At 42.3% G+C, this 23,608-nt stretch overlaps 1 protein-coding gene across 1 annotated transcript in view; it reads right to left on the reverse strand.

The window, feature by feature from the left end:
• The window catches only part of LOC131553972 (receptor-type tyrosine-protein phosphatase S-like), an 85,114-nt gene that overhangs the window by 26,738 nt on the left and 34,768 nt on the right, over nucleotides 1-23,608 (reverse strand). Inside the window, 11 exon segments of the mRNA XM_058798975.1 lie at nucleotides 1,913-2,007; nucleotides 3,349-3,621; nucleotides 3,624-3,941; nucleotides 4,408-4,525; nucleotides 4,884-4,910; nucleotides 5,819-6,012; nucleotides 7,858-8,136; nucleotides 12,330-12,474; nucleotides 12,635-12,771; nucleotides 13,675-14,256; nucleotides 14,932-15,201. Coding sequence (XP_058654958.1) covers nucleotides 1,913-2,007; nucleotides 3,349-3,621; nucleotides 3,624-3,941; nucleotides 4,408-4,525; nucleotides 4,884-4,910; nucleotides 5,819-6,012; nucleotides 7,858-8,136; nucleotides 12,330-12,474; nucleotides 12,635-12,771; nucleotides 13,675-14,256; nucleotides 14,932-15,201 — 2,438 coding nt within the window.

Below are 23,608 nucleotides of genomic sequence, written 5' to 3' on the forward strand. Positions count from 1 at the left end.
AATGAAAGCAAAACTCACAACCGCTTCACAATGACATCAGCCGGGCTTTCTCAGCCACGAGCGCTCAAAGGCCTGGTTTACTAACCCAAAAACACATTCGCTGTAGTCAGGTTCAGTCAATCTAAAAACATCCCATTGTGTTTGGGCTGGTTTTCACAGAAACATAAGCTCTGATCCAAACCCCAGTGAGTCAAAATGTCACAACTGGATCTTCTTTCTCCAATCATTCAGCTCACTTAAACTCCGCCCCTTTCTTACAACCCAATGCAAGCTTGCATTCAGATCCGGCTCTGTTTTTAACTGCCACGCCCACATCTCAACAGCCAATCAACAACCAACGCATAGAACTTTGTCAATAATCTGTTACATGGACACGCCACAATATGAAAGAAAAGATCTGCCACGATCTACTCATCAGAGGTTCTAAACAAGCAGCGATATTAAAGACTAGGGGCCAGTTTTACTAAACAGGGCACATTATCGTGAGAGCGCAATTCCAGAACAGCGCCGATAGATGTGGATTTACTAACAACGCGCAAATTAAAGAACACAGATGCAACATCTCATTTACATCTCGATCAACGCAATATACCAAGCGCAACGCAAATTAGCATAGTCGCAAATAAAGAATGGGACATTTTGTTTACAAGCTGTTTTATTGTTTTGCTTGTTCAAGCTTGTTTTATCTTTCCACAGATGAACACTGAGTGAGCGATTGCATGAGATGTTCATTCATGTTTATTTCACGTTAAAACTTGTATTAAAGAGGAAGGGATGATCGCGCTGCCGTTTGAACTGAGGCGTTTATACAGAGATTTGTCACGCCACATCAAAGAGCGTCAAAACTGCATTTATTGTTTGAATTTCCTAAAATTTTTACATCAATTTAAAAGATGAGACTTTGTTTCTTATTAAAGTAACAATATATGTGACCCTGGAGCACAAAACCAGTCATGATTGAAATTGAGATTTACGCATCTGAATAAATACGTTTTCCATTGATGTATGGTTTGTTAGGATCGGACAATATTTGTCTGAGATACAACTATTTGAAAATCTGGAATCTGAGGGAGCAAAAAAATCCAAATATTGAGAAAATCACCTTTAAAGTTGTTCAAATCAAGTTCTTAGCAATGCATATTACTAATCAAAAATGAAGTTTTGATATATTTACAGTAAGAAATTTACAAAATATCTTCATGGAACATGATCTTTACTTAATATCCTAATGATTTTTGGCATAAAAGAAAAATTTATAATTTTGACCCATACAATGTATTGTTGGCTATTGCTACAAATATAGCTGTGCTGCTTATGACTGCTTCTGTGCTGCAGGGACACATATAATACTTGAACTTTCCAGTGAAGTTCCAGTCGTGCAGTGGTTAAAACAATGCTTTATTTGTTCGGTGCGTACCGAACCGAAAGACCCGAACTGAACATTTACAAATACGTGTACCGTTACACCCTATTAAAGACACATCAGTATTTTTCTGTTTCACTTACTGATAAGTCAATTTCAGAATGCATTGCAATAAACTTGAAATAAATATACTTATTTATGCTGATAATTAAAGCACACTCATTGAGCTGCTGCAATCTTATTTTTAATCGATTTTGAGATATATTAACCAAAGAACAGTTCCAGTGAAATCAATGTTTGTTTGACTATAATCATAATCAATTGCAATATAATTGAAATGATTTGACGAGCGCCGTTTTGTTTCCTGTGTTGATGCGTTTCCTTTTGAAACAGGATGTTGGAGAGGGACAACTGAAGAGCTGCTAGTCAGAGGCGGGTGGTGTTTATAATGTAAGAAGACATCCTCATTCTAGAGAGATTTACTGGAACGCAACAAATGAACAACAAGCCACAGATTCTAATGCTGATGTGTTCAGACATGAGACTCACAGTGAAGCGATAGGGGGCGCTGCTCTCCGGAAACTCCCACGTCAGCAACACGCTCGTCTTCGTCGCCAGATTCACCGAGAAATTCCTCGGCACGTCTGTCCAAAAACACACACGTAACACACATGAGACTCTGTGATGAAGGAACTCGAACACACACACAGGACTGTGAGGAGGCAGACGTCCGCCGTGTGCGCCGAGGCCTGTGCAGGGAATTGTGGGGGATGTAGAAGGTGAGCGTATGGCGGATACGCAGGGCCACATATGCAGCAGATCCAGTGAGAGCTGGCCCAGATTCGCTAGCTGCTAATGAAGGTTATTTTGAAGGAAGTTGGGGTGAGACACAAACTCAATCACACACAAACAAACATTCATTTCATTTGTGCCACACCACAAACTGGACTGGGAAGTGTTAGGAAATGTAGCTGTGAAGGACAGTGAAGGAACTCAAAAGGACGAGGGAAAAGACAAACGTCTCCAGTCTTACCGTGAACCGAACGCTCGTCCTCCCAGACGGACTGTGACTGACGCCTGAGCACTTACCTGCAACACCCGCCTCTCGTCGTTACCTGCGGCCCCGCCCACATTCACACCTCCACTGTGACGGGTCGGGTGGGGTTAGTGTTGGTGGGATCTCGGGGTTTAGTTCTGTGTGGCTCACCCAGGCGAGCAGTGTTGGGGAGAGTTACTTTTAAAAGTAATGCATTACAATATTGCGTTACTCCCTAAAAAAGTAAGTAATTATGTTACTTTTTAAGGAAAGTAATGTGGTACGTTACTTTTCAGTTACTTTTTAAATCTGGGCAGGGCTTGCTTGTTTGTTTGTTTTTAATATAAAAAAGTTATTTTACAAACGTGAAGTGAATGCGCCTCAGACTGAAGGAAACGTAAATTCACGTCTGTACAGTAGAGGACGCCGCTCAAACTAATCACATGAAGAATATGACATGAAAGTTCAGCACTATTCAGCAATAACTAAAATAAAACACAAACACGTCATTTTTGCTTAGTATGGTTGAATTGGATCATCGAAGGTCAGTAGTGAAGACATTAGTTAATAAAATGGGATTAAATACATCAATTATATTTGTCTTATTTAACATATTTAATTATTGCAGGTTTGTATAATATTCTGAGTTTGCATTTGACTGTTTTTATTGATTTTGAGGAACTCTGAATGTGTTTTTGAACTACAGTAAGATCATGTTCTTACTCCTGATTTCTCTCAACATGGCAACACCAGAGCTGTCAGTCAATACATGAGAAAAACAGTAACTGGTGTTAATTATTTGAAAAAGTAACTCAGATATTTCCTTCTGGATTAAAAAGTAATGCGTTACTTTAGTAGTTACTTGAGAAAAGTAATCTGATTACGTAACTTGCGTTACTTGTAATGCATTACCCCCAACACTGCAGGCGAGAGCACCTGAGCGGCGTACCTGTGTCGAAGGCCGTGGTTCGGTACAGCACCTGTGGGCTATACGGGCCCGACCCAGCGCCGTTGTGAGCCGATATCCTCACAGCGTACGCCCGGTCAGGATTCAGCCCGTGAATGGTGTAGCTGGACACGTCCGCCGGCACCATCAGCGTCCGAGGCTCAACGCCACCACCTGTTTCCTCATACGCAAGCGTGTATCCGGTAAAAACTGCGTTCCGTTCCGAGCCGTTCGGAGGAAGCCAGGTGAACTGCAGCGAGCAGCAGGTGGCGTTGACGCGCTCGACAGCTGCGGAAAACCTTTTGGAGGAAACTCGGGCACCGAAAGCTGCTCCAGAGCCTCTTCGCTGTAACCGGAGCGCCCTCTAGCGGCCAGGAGGAATGAGTAAACGCCTCCAGGACGCAGGCCGGTCACGTTGTGTTGACGCTCCTGAGGTCTGAAATCCAGAGAGACAGACTGAGAGTCGTTTTTAAGGCCGTAGGTCAGACGAAAGCCCAGGATCTCCAGCAGAGGGTTGGAGGATTGTTGGGGAGTCCAGATCAACGCAGCGGACGTCTCATTAACCAGCTGCACGGACAGAACGGGACGAGCAGGTACTAGAGGACACAAAGACACACAAACTCTCAGTGACTGTGCATATAAAACACATCCATCACCCTGACCAGATCCAGACTCCCAAAACCAAAATATGAACCTTTCATAACCCATAATAGGGGCACTTTAAGATATAATAAACTAGTCACTAAATCACATTCAGCATCATTTATTTTAATTGTATAGAAACTGTGTTATCAAAGCAAAAAGACACCTGAGGCGGGGTTAATATAAAGAATAATGCCCCGCCCTCTAAAGATATGTCAACCAATCCGATGTCAGGAATGCACACAATGACTAACTGTGTTTCTGATTGGATAAAGAACTGCGAGTCTTTTGTTCTGTTGAGTCTAGTGACTGTCACACACACGTTTCACTGCTATCCGTCACAAACAGCACTGAAAACTGAGTCTGTCTGTCCCTGAATGTTTCAACATACAGAAACACACACACAGATGGGCGACTCACATGCGACGGGTGTCCGCACCAGATGAGAGACGCTTTGAGCTCCATCACCTTTAATGGTGTAGGCCGCCACATTGATGGAGTACAGCGTCTCAGGCTGCAGATCCTCAAGCATCAGTTCCTACACACACACACACACACACACACACACACACAGTCTCAGTCTCAAGTCATTCAACACCAGAAACTTCAATGTAAAGTTAAGCACTGCTCTCTGACCTGACACTTGCTCTGATTATATGTTACTGCCGCATTCATTCGTTCATTCTCTCCAGCAATGTTTTGCTTTAATATACTTCTCAGTCTGTGATCTGTGTTCGAGTGGCTCTATGAAAGCGCTCTCCAGCATGAGAGGTTCACACACACACACACTCAGCGAAGCGGTTCAGATCCAGCGGCTCTGATGGGCTTTGAAATCTTTCTGTCTCAGCTGTGCTTTCATAAGCTGCTCTGAACATAAAGCTGAAGTTCATACTCACATATTGCGCCGTCTCATCCGCGTCCCTCTAAAGGCACGGCAGCAGGACGTCACGCACAGAGATGTGAGAGAATTAGTGATGACCAGGCGGCGTGTAGGAGGAGGAGAGGAGGGTGAGATTCATTTAGTGAAAGAACAGAATGGACGAGCAGTGATCAAGAGAAGAGATGAAGTGAGACGCAGAGTGAGATTCATTCAGTGTCTGTTCATTCAGATCAGACTGATTCTGTACAGGCAGTACAAATAAATGTCATTAATATTTAGCATCTATTGTTATTTTGAATGCAGTTTTGGCCAGTATCGTGTAAAAAGATTCAAAACTTGAAAGTTTTACAAAACTGCATCCATGACCCATTTCACTTCTGTCATGTGATGCATTTCTGAGCGAAATGGGATATTGAATGAGAAATAAATGTAGGTCAGGCTGTGATTTTCTCCTGCTGGATTGATGTGAAAGTGTGCTTCATATCAGAATGCGAGTGTGCATCTGCATCAGAAGCGTAATTCAGAATAACGGCCGCTGATGACACGATCACAGGAAGATGAGGAACACGTATTAAGAAAGGAAATAAGATAAACTTGAATTCCATGTGGACTGAAAACATGAATTAATAAAGACCCCAAAAACAACAAAACCTCACCATACATCATCTTTGATGAGGTCATTTGTAATTTGAATGTGCCTCCGTGTAAGCTGATTCCAGTTATTTTGCCTTTATTTTTAATCACATTGTTTTAATTTATCATCATAATCATAAACACCAGTGTGTGGCACAAACAGTTTTACATTTTAATTGTGCTTTGCTATTCTTTTGCTTACCTATAGTGGCTACCAGTCTTTACCAGAAATAGCTAACTTCTGCGTTGCAAGTCAACGTTGAATAAGGGTCATACTTTGCTGAGGGTGCGGCGCTGTCTGCGGAGTCGTGACCTCACCTGCTCATCGTCCAGCATCATGTCTTTGATGCGCGGCAGGCCTTGCGACTCCCCGTTCTCCATGCGCGCATAGTGAACCTGGTAACCACGGATCTGCCCGTTCCGTTGCCCTGGCAACACGGAGCGCCACGACACTTTAACAGACGTGCTGTTGATGGGCTGGACTTCCACCTGACGGGGCGGAGCTCCGGGCACTGCACGCACACACACACACAGCCTAGTCTAACGTCACTGAAGAACCTTCAAAGAGCCAGTGCAAAACATCCACACACTGCAGCTTTAGGGTGTGTTCACACTCGTAGCTCAGTGTAGTTCTCTTGGTCCAGACCAACAATGATACATTTAATTCAGGTTTGCTCAGCATTCACACTGTGAATGATAAAAGGCATAAAGGGGTCATGAACTAAGAAACCAAAATTCCCTTGATCTTTTGACAAATAAGAGGTCATTGTACTATAAAAACATCCTGTAAGTTTCAGGACTCAAATCTTTCTTCTTAGTCTAAAAAACAGCTTATATTGAAGGCAGTCTGCCAAAACCACAGCTTGTGGAATGTGCCACTCTTTGTTGTAATAGTGAGGATAAGCCCCGCCTCCACAGAAGATCAACGCCTGCTTCTACATCACTGGCTGTTTAGCCCCGCCCATGAACGCAGGTCTACGCAGAAACCAAACGATAAAGATGCTCTGAAGACAACAAGACGCTGTGCAGTGCCACGTTGTGGAAAAACAGTCTTTGCATCACTTTCCTTCTGATCGCAACGTTATGAAAGAGTGAATGAACTTTATTTTTAAAGAAGATCCAGACCATGTCATTAAGAACTCGGCCCTTCGTTCACTTCATTTTACCGCTGATTCGTTTACAAACAAGGCACAATTCAACGTGGGATTTTCAGAAAGATTGAAACTAACAGACGATGCTGTCGACTATATCTGACAGTAATGTCGCAACACAGTGTGAGTAACTGTTTTCATTACGTGATCACTATTGCTTTGTCTGTTAAACAGATTAATGTGAGTATTTATGCGTTTTTGATCTGAATCACAGAAGCGTCCATCTGTGAAGGATATAGACTGTCAAACACACACAACTATTAGCCAATCACAGCAGTGGGCGTTTACTTCTGACTCTACAATCCTCCACGCCTACTCAAACAGAGCGTTCTGATGAGGGGGGTCAAAACAGCACAGAAAATAGCTTATTACTTCTCAATTATGATGTTTTTATGTAAAAATCTTGATAACATCGTAAGTGGAGAACACTTCTTCAGAAAATAAATACAAAATAAAAACACAAAAGGCAGGTCATGTCCCCTTTAAGGATAAGGTCACAACCTGAAAGAACAGCTTTTATGACGTATATTTTGCAACAAAACTTACTGAACATCTAAAATAACGCAGCATGCTGGGCTGAATGCACCTGTTGAATGTGTGCGTTCATATTTCAGTCCAGAGTTTGTTAGGAAATGGAAAAGGTGGATCTCAGTCCGCTTGTTTGGTGCACAGCAAGGTTTTCAAATATACAAATATCACAACATTCTTAAATCAAGACACATTTACTTAATAAAATTAGGTCTATTAGATATTAAGTCTTGTTTTGTAAAACTAAATCAACCAGAATGAAGTGAGTTCAGGCTTAAAACAAGAACAAACATCTGTCAGTGCTTAACTTTATCCATAGGGAAAACAAGTTTATCTTTCGGAGCCCACTGGCAGATGTTTTTTGCAGGTTTAAGCAAAAACTCAGTTTATATTGATGCATGTTTTTCATAAAACAAGACTTAGTCCCTTAAGTAATTTTGCTTTAAGTAAATGTGTCTGAATTTAAAAATGTTTGGATATTTGTGCTGGAAAACATGACAAAAATACTACGTGAGAAAATGATGTTTTACAGTGTGCCAAGTATGAACACAACCTTAAAGAACTCAGAAGCCAAAACGCTGATCTGAAGAATCTTTAACGAAACATCAAGATCTCCAAAGAACCACCTGAAGAACCTGAAGAGGAGGGATGTAATGAACTACTGATGTGAGATTTTACCATCTTCATCTGTTCTGCACTCTACCGCCGCGCTCTCCGGTCCGCTGCCCTGAGCCGTGATCGCCGCCACTGTCACGAGGTACTGACTCCAGCGTCGCAGGCCCATCAGCAGCGCCCGGCCCGCGCCCGGCTCCAGACGCAGCGTCTGCGGGGGGTCACCGCCGCTCCCAAACCGCACCTCGTACCCCAGCGGCTCCTCCGCGGCCGGAGCCCAGCTCACCGACAGCGAGGTGGAGCCAGCAGCGGAGCAGCGGAGATCGCGCGGGGGAACCGAGGGCTCTGACAGGAAGAGCGGAGGAGCGGAAAAGAGTCGAAAATAAAACACAGAAAGGAAAGATCATTGACGAAGGTGGAGGAGGATAAAGAAACAGAAATGAAGCAAAATAAATCAATACAACATAAAGACGAACGCAGAGGATGAGATTCACGGGCTGCAAAAATAGTGTAGATGGAAACAGATCAATAAAACTAATTATGAGGCTCGAATTACATTCAACTTAAGAGATAAATGATGCAAACAAAGGAAGAATGAAGCAAAATGAAATGAAGGATGTGTTGTGATGCAGCGATGGAGGAATAAAGCACCCGTCTGTCACGAAACAAGCATCCGATCAACATATTGACCAGAACAGACAACCTAATTAAAGCACCGCCGAGCATGTAACCGATAGCAGCGCCACTGCCATGGAAACATGCTTGATGGATGGAGCGACGCTTTGGTCCGGGATCAGAATTCCTGACCAGATGGTGACAGACGGTCCGACTCAAACCCATCGGGGTTACGGAGGAGTTTCTGTTTACGAAGTTCCTCCTTTAATTAGAAATCTGACGAGGTTCTGCAGCTCTGTGTGTAAGCTAGGTTTCATAAACCAACTATCATAAAAGACACACTCTGAAAGTGAACATACAGAACAATACATGTTATGCATGAGATCCACACACTTCACCTCCTTCTATTCTCCTCTGTCTTCCTCGTTACCTCGAGTGTCTGATCACTTAACAGACATCAATGTGATGATCATCTGACACTGCTTCTGATGTTCCTCATTTAGATAAAAGCATCTGCTAAATGAATGAAAGTAAATCTGCCTCACGACAAAGTTACAGCTTTGTTTCAATAACCCTGTAATGTCAGAAAGCATCTGGTGAACGCAGAGCATCGCTGCACTGACTCTGATCCCAATCATTCTGATGTTTGTCCTCCAGTGGTTATGAGCGCTAAAGCATAAGAAATCACAAAAACATCAACTTGACTGGATGCAGATCTAATGAGAACAAAACAACTGAAACTAGAAAATAAGGAATCAGTCTGGAAAACAGCAAAACACACGAAGAGAAGCTGATGATGTAGAGTACATACCTGCTCCTGCATACGGCACATGGACCTTCTTACCATCACACACACAACACACTGACTCTTCCTCACACACACACACACACACACACACACACACAGTTGCCTTAAGCATTTTTATGAGCTGAAGTCTCGGTCAAATACGAGCGTATAGAATTGTGGGTATTATCTGTCATTAATACTGCGGTTAATGTGGGGCTTTGGTCTCCGTCAGTGTAATTGACTGAAACCTTTCCAGCCGAATGGCACAACGAGAGCCGAGAGAGTTATTAAAAATAACAAGGGATCCGAGATGTTCTCATAATCAATCAAAGCGATAAGGTTCTCACCGCATTCGGCTCCACGGACCCTACGACCGGCCTCTGTTCTCGCACACACGCTCGTGTAACACAATAATTAAACTGACATGGAATAATTCAATTATCTTTATAGAATATGACATGTAAAAATGAACCGCGGATGTGTAATTGCTTTCAAAAACTGTTATCTGCACCGATGTCAGAGGAAGTGCGAGGATAATTGGGCTCATGTGCGTTTGTGCTGGAGCCTCAGTGAGACGCTCAGAACTTCAGCACAACCTACAGACGCACAACTGATGCTTGACTCCCTCTGCCAATGCATTGATGAAAGTAACAGCTGGATGTGCCAAAATGTTCTTCAGTTAAACGAGGAGAAAACTGAAGTCATTGCATTTGGAAACAAAGATGAAGCTCTCAAGGTGAATGCATACCTTGACTCTAGGGGTCAATCAACTAAAAACCAAGTCAAAAATCTTGGGGTGTTTCTGGAGACAGACTAGTTTTAGTAGTCATGTCAAAGCAGTAACTAAATCAGCATACTATCATCTCAAAAACATTGCAAGAATTAGATGTTTTGTGTCCAGTCATGCCTTTATCACCAGCAGGGTGGATTATTGTAATGGTCTCCTTCCAAAGAAGACCATTAGACAGCTGCAGCTCATCCAGAACGCTGCTGCCAGGATTCTGACTAGAACCAGAACATTTGAGCATATCACACCAGTCCTCAGGTCCTTACACTGGCTTCCAGTTACATTTAGGAATTAGGATTGATTTTAAAGTACTTTTACTCGTTTATAAATCTCTCAATGGCCTAGGACCTAAATACATTGGAGATATGCTCACTGAATATAAACCTAACAGACCACTCAGATCATTAGGATCGAGTCAGTTAGAAATACCAAGGGTTCACACAAAACAAGGGGAGTCCGCTTTTAGCTATTATGCTGCCCGCAGTTGGAACCAGCTTCCAGAAGAGATCAGATGTGCTAAAACATTAGCCACTTTTAAATCCAGACTCAAAACTCATCTGTTTAGCTGTGCTTTTGTTGAATGAGCACTGTGCTACGTCCGAACTGATTGCTCTGTATTTTATGTATAATCATTTTCTATCATTAACTGTTTAAATTCATTTTAAATCAATTTAAATGTTTTTATTGTGATTATTTTTAATGACTATTTCACTTCCTTTTATGTAAAGCACTTTGAATTACCACTGTGTATGAAATGTGCTATATAAATAAACTTGCCTTGCCTAAAGCAACATGCTGGACCAGAGAACAGCTGAAAAACCCCACAGACAAAACACTGTAGCAACCACATAGCAACACACCAACATCTGCTCAGAACACCTGAGAAAATGCATAGCAACAGCCTGGCAACAACCCAGAGTACCCTAGAAACTAGCCACAAGACCCTAGCAACCACTTATAACCACAGACACCCCTTAGCATCCACTCACAAAACCCTAATAACACCCTAGCAACTGTTCCCAAACGCCTAACAACACCCTAGAGACTGCATCACCCTAGCAACTGTTCCCAAGAACCTATTAACACCCTAGCGACCGCAACACCCTAGCAACTGTTCCCAAATGCCTAATAACACCCTAGCGACCGCAACACCCTAGCAACTGTTCCCAAATGCCTAATAACACCCTAGAGGCCGCAACACCCTAGCAACTGTTCCCAAATGCCTAATAACACCATAGTAACCTCTTCTAACCACCTGAAGAGGACCAGAGCTCAACCTCACAACCTGTAATACGGGAAACAGGTGAAAAGCCCCCAAAGCACACAAATACAGCAACAGCACACCCTTAACCTCTCTCACTGCCATTACTCGGAGCTGTTTGTATAACAACATGGCGACCATATGCTGTTTGTGCAGCTCAACTAAAACAGCCCAGAACACAACAGAACAATCTAAATTCTTACCGTTTGTCTGCAATCACAGAGAGTTCATCAGTGTCACTGCAGGACTGTGTTCGATATCCAGACTCAGTCACACTGGATCAGACGCAGTTCCATCCACAGATCTGGCTATCAGAACAGTTTAGTGGAATAATGAGAAGAGTCTTACGGACCGCGGCGGTGGTTCGTCATCCTCACTTACCGTTAACTGTCCTGGAAAACACAAGCTGTACCAGCGGTACTGAAGAGCTGCATGACACCTAAGAGGATCACTTCATCATCAGTACAGACACAACAAAACACACCGCTGGAGTTACGATCACTTCACTGGGTCCTGAGCTGAAAAGACATTAAACTAAAGGAGGAAAAGAAGAAAGAGGTAAAAAGGCAGAAATTGAAAACAAATCCCATCCAGTCTGGTGGTGGCTTTGACTTCTGCGTGTTTTTCAATCATCTACTGGAAATACTCGTGGACATACACATCTCACACACTAATGCACTTCACAATGACACAGAGATGGACAGACAGATGGATGGATGGATGGATGGAGGGGGGAAGATGAATAAACAGTGCCCTGTGCACTGGCAGCCAAGATCGCGTTTCTCTTCCGTTCCCACTCTGAAAATGATGACTGAGCAACTACAGATTAAACATCCAATCAGGGGGATTCATCCTCTACACCAGCTCCGCCCCCTTCCCATCCAGACCAACAAAACCATCAAAACCAATCTAGAGTCACAGACAACAGCAGAAGGCATTGACTGCATCTGTTGATGGAGAAACCGAGGGAGGTTTGGTGCAGAGACATGTTACTGTGACGTTACTGTGTTACTGTGATGTTACTGTAAAACACCCTGTCAGGTCAAATACGGTAACAACAAAGTCTTTTTAAGGGGTCCCACACATACTTGCTTGTGCCGTGCGTTGGTTGATCTCATTGGTGAAGGCGCCGATGCCTTTATTGGAAACGGCAGCCAGAGAGAAGGTGTATTCGGTGTTGGCGCGCAGACCCACCACCACATACGACGTTCTGGGCTCAAAATTCCTCTTCTCCTGTTTGTGTGAAAGATCAAAGACTCTTTTGTTTACATTTATGCATTTACGCCCCTGCATGCAATGCATTTGGAAACATTACCATTATTCCGACATTTCAGCAGTTGATGCCAATATGATTCGTAGGCCTAAAGTGCTTCTCAGTGAAGCACATTCTCACCTGAATGCCGAGATCTGGAGCTTTGTAGATGAGTTCGTAGGCTTTCACGGGCTCTTTGGAGTACGCAGGTTCCCAGGTCAACTCGACGCTGGTATCGGTCACTTTACCCACCTGGAACTTCCCTGGCTGCCCAGGAACTGAAACACAGATCAGGAACGCATTATAAACCTGCTTTAAAATAGAGCACATCATTCATTAATGGAGCGACACAAAGGGCCAGGTTTACTAAACAGGGCAAATTAGTGCGAGAGCGCAATTCCAAAACAGCGACGATGGGCGTGGAAATTTCTGCGGGTGATTTACTGGCAATGCACAAATTAAAGAGCACAGACGCAACATCTCATTTACATATCGACCAACGCAATATACCAAGCACAGCGCAAATAAGCATAGTCGCAAATAAGCAGAGCCGATGCTCATCAGGCGCGGGTGATCTACTTACAACACAGGCGCAAAATAGTTTAAGACATGCTTTTTTGGGGCGTTAAATAATGGTGCAAACGTTAGTAAATCGCATTGCGTGATTCATTTTAATACTCTCCTCCCATAAATTTTGCGTCTGTACTGCACGTCTTTTGTAATTCCTGACAGTACTATTTTAACGCCAAAAGGAGGTTTGCGCTGGCACAAGCTGTTAGTAAATCTGGCCCAAAAGAAACAGTGCAGAAATGCTCATATGGCACTATACTTGATTTCAAGCATTCTGTGAAGCTCCACTGAGAGTTGCATATGGATGTGTACAATCACAGGAACGTGTAAAGGTGTGGTCACATTTACTGTTTCTCAGCTAAATTTCTGGGGTGAAATCCAGTCATTCCAATAGGAATCTGTGCGATCACATGATTCAGCTCAAATTGGTCATGTGAATTCAGCCCGCCAATCAACAGAAAGCTGCTTGGTTTGAAACTTTCTTCTTTGTGAGCAGTGCTTCATGCATCTCTGTTATTGACAATGGATCTTACTTTGCTTTTTCAGCTAAAGTGACAGCACATTTGATCTGCAGGATTTCCTCCTCAATCGCATGTTTCTCTACAACTCACCTCCAGGTCTCACTTTGACGTGAACGGGGTCAGAGAAGGGTCCGTCTCCCACGGACGTGAAGGCCAGCACACGGATGGTGTACGTCTCAGACGGCACGAGGCTGTGGATGGTCGTTATCATGCTGTCCTGAACATTGTGGATCTGCCAGTTGCTCATCGGCTGCGAAGGATCCATGGTGTAATAAACTCGATAGCCCTTGATCAAGCCATTGGGCTCCTCCGGCTCGTCCCAGCGCACCATCACTGCGTTCTGCGATATGATGCGGGCCTGGATGTTCCGCGGTGGGCTGGCGGGCGCTTGCTCTCCGGTCCGAGCTTCCACTCTGTTGCTGGGTGGACCCTGGCCGATGGTGTTGACGGCAGACACGCGGATCTCGTACTCGGTGTTGGGGTACAGGCCGCCGATGCTGTAGCGGGTGGTGGTGATAGAGTCCACCGTCTCGTACTTGCTGTCTGGAGATTTGGCACGGTACTGAATGATGTAATAGGAAACAGGGTCGGGGTTCCCAGAGTCCCAGGTGATGGTGACGCTGGTGGGGGTCGTCTCCGTGACGATGGGTGTACCAGGAGCTCTGGGTAAAGCTGCATAGAGAGCAGAAAACTGCACTGCTCAATTCAATTCAAGTTTATTTGTATAGCGCTCTTTGCAATATAAATCGTTGCAAAGCAGCTTTACAGAAAATTTATGTTTCTACATTATATTTAGTAGTGGCTTATCAGTGGTGACTATGTCAAGGTGATGTCCATATGGCAGAAATAGTTATAGAAATAGTAGTTAGTTAATGACATGTAATCAAACAGCCGGTGAACACTATTAACAACAACGATTACAGTATATGTTGCGATCAAACTCATAGCAAAATTTGGTAATTTTGTAGGGTTCGCATCATCTCATCACTGCTCAAAGGCTGATCGGTTACGTTTTCTACGTTATCTAGCACTGAGCACAGATTGAGATATTGTTGAGATCAGTGTTGGGGAAAGTTACTTTTAAAAGTAATGCATTACAATATTGCGTTACTCCCTAAAAAAAGTAACTAATTACTTTACTTAGTTACTTTTTATGGAAAGTAATACGTACTAGTAATGCATCTACAATCTTGTTTATCTTTGTTTGCACATTTCACATTTGCACTTTCATTCAAGTATTTTCTACTTCCATTTGCATTATCACTTCCATTTTGTTCCATTTTTCTTTCTTCTGCCCTACATGCATAAAAAAATCCTAATGAGTCATTAAAATGACCTCTTCCTTACACTTAACAACGACTTGCGCCACGGCCTCAATGATTCCCAGGCTGCTCATGGCGACGCAGGTGTAGTTGGCCGACTCGCGCACGCCGTTCAGCTCCAGAACGTTCCGGCCCACGGGCATCTCGTCCTCCGGCGTCAGGTCCTCCGAATTCAGCATCCACTTCACGTAAGGCATCGGAGAGCCGACCGCGACACAGGTGATGTTCACGCTGCCGCCCGGCATGATCTCGTGGCTCACGGGAGGGATGGTGAAGCGAGGGGGAACGCGGCGAACTGGAGCACAAACACAGGGAAACAGGGGAGCGAGGTAACAATGACAGAAAATGGACGTTCTGGTGAAAGCTTCATGTTCAAGCTGGCAATGCATCATTACAGCTAAAAGGACAAGTTGCTAAATATAAGCACTGACTAGCAGATGGAACGGAATAATAATGTGTAAGGAGCTGGAGAATCTGAATTCAAGCTAAAGGTCAAAGCTGTGTTTTCTTACAAACTGACTAACGCGCCCATTTCTACGGGCGCATCGTCCTCGTTAAGTTCACAGAAATTTCTGCGAGGATGAAAAACACAAGCGAGAGAGGGGCGTTTAACGCAGACGCTTCCGCCGAGGCTTCTCTGTTCTCATTCCGAGCTCAGCTGGGAGGCAGAGAAACTGTAATGATGCATATTTATTAAAACCCGCTCTGTCTGAACGAGCTCGATTTCGGTCCGTTTCCCATAAGCCTTTAGAAACCTAAATGAGATGGCTCTGCCTTCGGGGACGACGGACACAAACCAACGAAGCCTTTTCAAGCTCTGTGATCGATAGCTGCAGATATGGACTCTATAGACCCGCGCTGGGAGAGCAGGTGTTCGATCGGGGCTGGTTTCGTTCCCCGGCGGATCAGAGGGGAAGAGGAGAGCTGCATGGGTCACCTGCATGCCTGAACACGCCGCCGCAGCACAACACCATCGAGGGAGATCGCTATACACACACACCAAATATAACAGCCGTCAAACATTTCTGCACCTACTAGTCAATATGTTAACTAGCAGCTCGATGCTCCATGCTCCAAATAGGCCATAAATCTAGTCCAGTGCTTCTCAACTGGTTTTGCTACATTGAGACAGAACCCTGTTACAGTTTTTTTCATCTGCTTACACACAAAATCTTTACTTGTCACACAATTTCTGAAAGCTGACGCTCAAACAGCAGAAGCACACACCAAACCTGCAAAACCATACACTAATTCTCAGCCTTTGACACTTTTTGCAAAACACAACACACAGTTCTCTATGTAGCACACAAAAATCTAACAGGAATTAATATTATGGCAAAGGTGTTTGCAAATGTTTGCTTTTGAGATGTGTTTGTGATATTCTGAATGCAGTGCTTCATTTTGCAAGAGACGTGATGCATTTTGCACTTTGTGTGCAATTCTTGGATTTGTGTGTAAAGTTTTGAAAAAAAGAGGCAAAGTTTTGAAAATGTGTGTAAGCAGCAGTTGAAAAAAAACTGTAAAAGTTTCCTCTTTCTAACCATTATATTGCTGGTTGAATTGTATTATTTGCATTCAGCCTTGTTTTTTCTCTGCTGTCTATGACCTGCCACCCATTTCTGGGTCACAATCCACCAGCGGAGATGCACTGATCTGTGTGTGTGTGTGTGTGTGTGTAGGAGGTGTGTGTGTGCGTCTGTCTGCGATATTCTAGGACAAATCAGATTCTTCTTTAGCAGAAACTAACACTCCGCAGGGAAATACTGCATTTACTCCTGGAAGATCTACATCTGACTGTGGAAATAAATAAATAAAAGAGACAGCGAGCAAATGTGAGAAACGATGGAAGTTATGCTAATCCACTGAGTTAATGTGGAGCGCTGCCAACCCCGCATCCAGAAACAGAGATGAAATGCAGGAGAGAGAGAGAGAGAGAGAGAGAGAAAGTGTTCGAGAGAGACGGGGAGGATAAAAGAAAGAGAGATATAAGGAAGGATGCGCTAAGAACTACAGCTTGCTGAATTCTTAGAGGCGTTGTGAAATCGGCAGGTCATCATAGGATTTAAAACATACAGTGAATCAAAGAGCCGTGAAGCTTGAGCCCACAGAGAGAGAGAGAGAGAGAGAGAGACAGAGATGACGGACTGAAACAAAGAACCAGGGCAACAGCAAACACTCAGAAACCAGAGACGCTGAAGTTTCAAATGATCGCTGAATGCAGCGCACCGTTGCTAGTGTACTGAGTGGTTGCTAGGGTGGTTCTGGCAGAATCTGAGGTGTTGAATGTGTTGCTAGGATCTTCTGGGTGGTTGCTAAGGTGTTAAAGCATTGTTCATCTCTTGAGCATTGATTTAAAGACACTGTTCATCCAAAAATGATCAAGCTGTCATAAATATATTATTTTGAGAAATGTCTCAGTGTTTTGTTTTTTGTGCTCCACAGAAGAAAGAAAGTCATTCATGTTTGGAACGACATGCACATGAGGACAGAATGATCGTTTCTATCCCTTTAATAACAAAGAGCACGAGTGAATCTCATTATTCACCATCAGCTGTGCATTGTATGAGCCCGCGTGATCATAAAACAAGAAAAATGTGAGTTGCATTTAATATAACAATGAAATAACGATCAGAGAAGCCCGGCGGTTCAATCAGGAGCTCATTTGCTGTAGCTGTAATGTTGACTAATTCAATGAGGCGTTTCATTCACATCAATAGAAGCGCAGACAGAACATAAGCCATGCTAAGATGTGTCTGAAGCCCAGGTTCTTGTTTCTTCTTCTTTAGAGATGACTGAACGTCTGAGCAAAGCTTTCTCGGATGCCGAGGCTTATGGGGATTCACCACATAGGATCAAGTTCTGAAATCTACGACTTCAGCAAAAAGGAAAAAATCCACCTGAATAAAGCTACAACTGCATTTAGAGCTAAACGCATTTGATCAAACCAATCTCTGACAGAGACTAAAAACAGATTCCAGTAGCATGCGAATTGTTTGTTACAATAAAATGTGCAATTGTAAAAGTGAATTGAATTGCAGGTGAGCATTGACCAAAGGACACCCAGAATTGGACACACTCATAATTCAGATGAAACATAATGGCTAAATCTACACAGTCAGTAGATGCAGTTAATCAGAGGTTGTTAATGCGGGTTAGTGCATGCACTCATGCGACACCAGTGACATGCAAACTTTCAAAGAAAACACTCAGGTGCTTCATGCACAAAAAGAGCCCAACATGTGCATTCAATAGTAATATTATGACTTATTATGGGTTACTGATGATGGAAAGAAACGGCTAGTTTCTGGTTGTGACTAAACCAGTCTGTTCTGCTGGACAGGGTGAATATTTGAATATCTGAATTTTAATGACCTACTACGAGCGTCTATTGTGCAAAAATCACTTTGCGGCTCTTAAAAGCTTCGGCTTCCAGCGAGACGGGAACAATAACCTTGGGTGGTAACAGCACATTTGATCTATGCAACAATGGGGACTGCTGAATTGGATTTGCCATTGTTAGTCGAGCCCATTACAATGAATTATCTCAAACGCAATCTTTCCTCTCGCTGAAAGGGGAAGCAGAGGCACAGCGTATCGACTTACAGTCCTAGCGCACAAATACGGCGCCGCATTAAACCAACTCCGTCATCGCTTGTGCACTGCAAAAAATGATTTTCCTACGTAGATTTTTTGTCTCGTTTCCAGCCTAGATATCTAAAAATTAGAACAAGCAAAATAATCTTATTTCAAACAGAAAACAAGATTATTCTGCTTAGTGCTTACCCCACTCGTTTCAAGCAAAAAAAAACAAAACAAAAAAACACTTAATTTCGACAATAACTTTTACTTGTCTAGAAAATCCTTCTTGATTTAAGAATTTTTTGATATTTTGGCTGGAAACAAGACAAAAAATCTACGCAAGAAAAGCATTTGTACTTGGTATTTTTGTCTTGTTTTCTAGTGTAAATATCTAGACATTCTTGAATCAAGATTCATTTACTTGACAGGTAAAATTACTTGCTTAAAACGAGCAGAAATATCTGCCAATGAGGTAAGAAAAATGATCTTAATTCAAAGGCTAAACAAGATTATTTTTCTTACTCCATTGGCAGATATTTCTGCTCCTTTTAAGCCAAAACTAACCAAATTTGGATAATTGTTTTTTAAAACAAGACTAAATATTTTAAGTCATTTTACCTGTCAAGTAAATGCATCTTGATTCAAGAATGTTTCGATATTTGAAAACAAGCATTTTTTTCGCAGTGTGTTGATTAAACACTTCTGTTCTCGGCACTGAATCAGATCGATGCATCTGTGACACGTTCATCAGAAGCGCAGGAGATGTTTGGCTTTCTTCTCCTCCTCCAGAGGAGGCTGTCATGCGCAGCGAGGGAGGGACGTCACTCACGAGCTTTCCAACAGTTGATTCGCCTTTCAACAGTTTTCCAGGAGCGGAAACGGTTCGAGCGCTTCATCACGCTGACAGAATGAAAATAGGCCACTCTCTGATGACAAACAGACTTTTCCTAAAAAAACCCTAAAACATTCCATTAAAACAGACGACACTTCATGCAGCTCATGCGCAAGCAGCGAGAGAAAATGACAAAGACAGACAAAACAAAGCGACGGCGAACAACTGCGAAGCTTCTCTACGGGACTCTGACTTCACGCTGAGTTTATGGAAGTTATGAAGCCTGCTGCGGGATTGATTACGAGAGCACAGGCGATCAGGGATGGGTTATAATTCTGATCCCATCGGATCATCTGATCCTATCATGCTGTGAACGGCTGCCTTCAGAACGAGAAGTTTGGGGAATAATCATTATATTTAGAGAGTTTTGTTTTGTCTGACCGCTGCTGTAGCGCCACGTAACGGCAGAAGACAAATGTGTCTGTTTATGAACTTAACATAACAATTAATATACATGAACCAGGTTCTGATTATTTCTATGCCTATAACAATAACCAGGGCTCAAATTGAGGGGGGATGTGGGGGGATGGCATCCAAAAAGCATCCCCTCCATAAAACCACCATCCCCTTTGGATTATTAATTTTGTGTATTACGTAAAACGTATCATGCACATGAAATGTTAAAATGATCTACTTATGATCATTTACCAACTAAATAACTTTAGAGATTGGCCAATCAGAACTTGGTAACGTTACTGTAACAAGCTGCACACAAGCAGAAGCAATTTCGTAATTTTTCGCACAAAATGGTTCAAGCGCAACTTTTGAAGTTCTTTAAAAAGAAGACAACAGAAGATATGATTTTTCCTTGATTAGAATTTGAAAATATTCTGGACATAATGTATGTGTGACTGTAGGAGAGCTGACATTATCCAACTATCCAAAAAAAAAAAAAAAACCTCTTGAGAGTCCAAAAGCATTCATTGCACGATTAGAACACAGCTAGAATGCCCTTATAATTCCAGCAATGAAACAAAAAATACCCATGTGTGAGTTTTTACGTTTTTATATTCATTGCACAAGCAAAGTACTTTTCTGTATATATATCAGCACATGTGTGCGAAGCCGCAAGCACAATGTGCTATTAGATTTATACAACAGCGCATAGCAACACGGTGTTTCATTCCGTGAATTAATCATTTTTTGAACGAATCGAGTGAGTCAGTGAATCAACGGTCCATTCAGATGGTCTCACTTGTTTTGTTTCTATTGAATCAGCCGTTTTGAACTAATCGTTTGATGTGAGTGATTCAGTAAGTTATTTATTAAAGCAGGGACTTGCTGCCACCTACTGGCGGTTTTATTGTCATATTTATTAATCCACGACAGACCTAAATTAGCCAAGGTGACAGCACAAAAACACATTCAGCAAAATATTGTTTAATTATCAATATTGACCAAAATTCCTCTATTTCAGGCCCCAGAAAAATCATGCCGATAGTCGACTGATAGTCGAATCATATATTTGGGGGCGGGGCAAAATACATTACCAAGAGTCAAGTCAGACATTCGACAGTCATAAATACACAGGGAAAATATGTATTACAAACGGGGTAAATAATGTTTTATGTTTTGATTAAAAGATAGTTAACATTAAACGTCAGCGAAACCCTTAAGAATTCACTTTTTTTTAACAATAGTGCTCTCATTATAATGTTATGTGAGTTATAACGTTCTGCATTTCTGTTTTGAGCTGCGCTGAAGATGACCAGTAGAATGAAGCATATGATAGCAGGTTTTTAATCAATGGAATTTAACTCATTTATCTCACATAGAATACGCTTAACTTACAGGCTATCTGCACAAAACGCCCCGAATGCATATGAACGCGTCTGCGCGGCTCTGAATGAACTCCTTTTGTGGACGCGTTCTTCACGCAATAACATGCAGAAACACAACTAAACACTAAAAAAAATCACAGCGTTTTATTATAATAGTCATACAATAGTCTCATTATAATGCTATGTATATGACAGTGCCAGTCATAGTTATTAATATTCTGCATTGTTGTTCTGCTCGCACCGCGCGCTGAAGAGATAATCACCGTATGTATGTATAATGACACTGAGCACCCCCATATAGCCAAAATGGCATGATCATAACACCCCGCGAATATTCGACTGTGAGATTGGGAGTCGAATCAGGCTCCTTGAATCAAAGCATCGAATCGTTGACTATTCGGGGACACCCCTACAGAAAATGCAACCCTTCTCTCAGAAAATTGTTGCAGCTGCAAATGTTTTGGTACTCACATGTTTATTTATTTTTTTGTTTGCATTGGAACAACACAAAAAAACAGAGAAGAAAAGTCAAATCTGATACGATTCCACACAGAACCCAAAAAATGCACTGGACAAAATTTTGGCACCCTTAACTTAATATTTGGTAACACCCCCTTTGGAAAAAATAACTGAAATCAATGGCTTCCTGTAACCATGAATGAGTTTCTTACGTCTCTCTACTGGGATTTCTGACCACTCTTCTTTTGCAAACTGCTGCGGGTCACTCAGAATCTCCCAGCTGCTGTTTTGAGATCCCTCCACAGGTGTTCTATGGGATTCAGGTCTGGACTCATTGCTGGTCAGAACTCTCCAGCGCTTTGTTTGTAACCAATTCTGAGTGCTTTTTGAAGTGTGTTTCTGGTCATTGTCCTGCTGGAAGACCCATGACCTCTGCTGGAGACGCAGCTTTCTAATTCTTTGGTAATCATCAGATTTCATGACACTGTTGAACCCTGTGTCTGCAGATCAGCTTGAATTTGTTTGGAAGTTAATCGGGGTTCTTTATCCACCATTTGAACCATCCTTGGTTGTAATTTTTCATTAATTTTGCTCTTCCGTCCACGTCCAGGGAGGTTAGCTACAGTGCTGTAAACCTCTTGATGATATTGCACACAGTGGACACAGGAACATTAAGATCTCTGGAGATGAACTTGAGATTGTCCATGTTTTTCCACAATTTTTTCTCTCAAATCCACAGACAACTCTTTACACTTCTTTCTTTTCTCCATGCTCAGTGTGACACACAACACAAAGGTTGAGTCAACTTTTCTCCATTTTAACTGGTTGCAGTGTGATTACTATATTGCCCACACCTGTTACTGTCACTTGGTGTGTCTACATACAAAATACAGGAGCATCACATGCTTGAAAAGCAATTATTTCTTACAATTTTGACAAGGTGCCAATAATTTTGTCCAGTCCATTTTTGAGTTCTGTGTGAAATTTTATCAAGTTTGACGTTTCTTCAGTTTTTTGTGTTGTTGCAGTGCAAACAAAAACAGTAAGCATGTGAGTACCAAAACATTTGCAATTGGAACAATTTTCTGAGAAAAGTGTTGCATTTTCTAACAGAATTGCAAGTTACTCAAGTTACTTTGTTTCCCATGTATTGACTGACTGTTGTGTCTGGTGTTGAGAGAAATCAGGAGCGAGCGCAGAGACAGAGGGTCTTCCTTCAGACTGACCATTATTCATTTCACTTTTGATATGAAAGTGACTTTACAATTGCCAAAAACATGACTTGTTTTGTTGTTATTAAAAAACAAGTAAGTAAGCCCAGCCCAGGTGACAAAACGCAATGCAAAAGTAACATAATCCATTACTAAGTATGTAACTTATTTTTATGGAGTAATGCAATATTGTAAAACATTACTTTTAAAAGTCACTTTGCCCAACACTGCTTACAACAGATATCAGTCATAACTGAGCTGCTGAACACTAAATTAGCAAGAATGAGATATTATAAAGAATAACTGACAAATGCAATCCAGATCAATATATGATGTTTATGCACGAAAATACAATACTTGCTAATTATAACATTGCATGAATAGTGGCCAAAAATGAATTGTGTGTGTGTGTGTGTGTGCGTGCTTGAATCAGCCAGGGATTGAATGTATGAAGTCAGTTTTCCACAAATCTTCTTGTCAAATGATTGGCTTGTGCATCTTTAAAATAAAGGACATGTTTATCAATCTAATGCAGCGTCCAGACGTTTATAAGTGTGACTGAAGTGAACGGACTCAGCCGCTGTGGTCGCGTTCTGATCATACGATGTTTGACAGACAGCTCAGCACAGATGATATTGATGAAACGTCAACCAATTCAGCGCTGCGGAAAAAAAGTGATGCTTCGGAGCGATCAATAAACTGATTGTCTGCAGAAAGCACGTCCGTCACAGGAGTGAGAGCCGCACACAGACGCATGCACACGAGCACAGACACGAGCAC

The sequence above is a fragment of the Onychostoma macrolepis genome, chromosome 02 (assembly GCF_012432095.1).
Source record: "Onychostoma macrolepis isolate SWU-2019 chromosome 02, ASM1243209v1, whole genome shotgun sequence".
Lineage (NCBI taxonomy): Eukaryota > Metazoa > Chordata > Actinopteri > Cypriniformes > Cyprinidae > Onychostoma > Onychostoma macrolepis.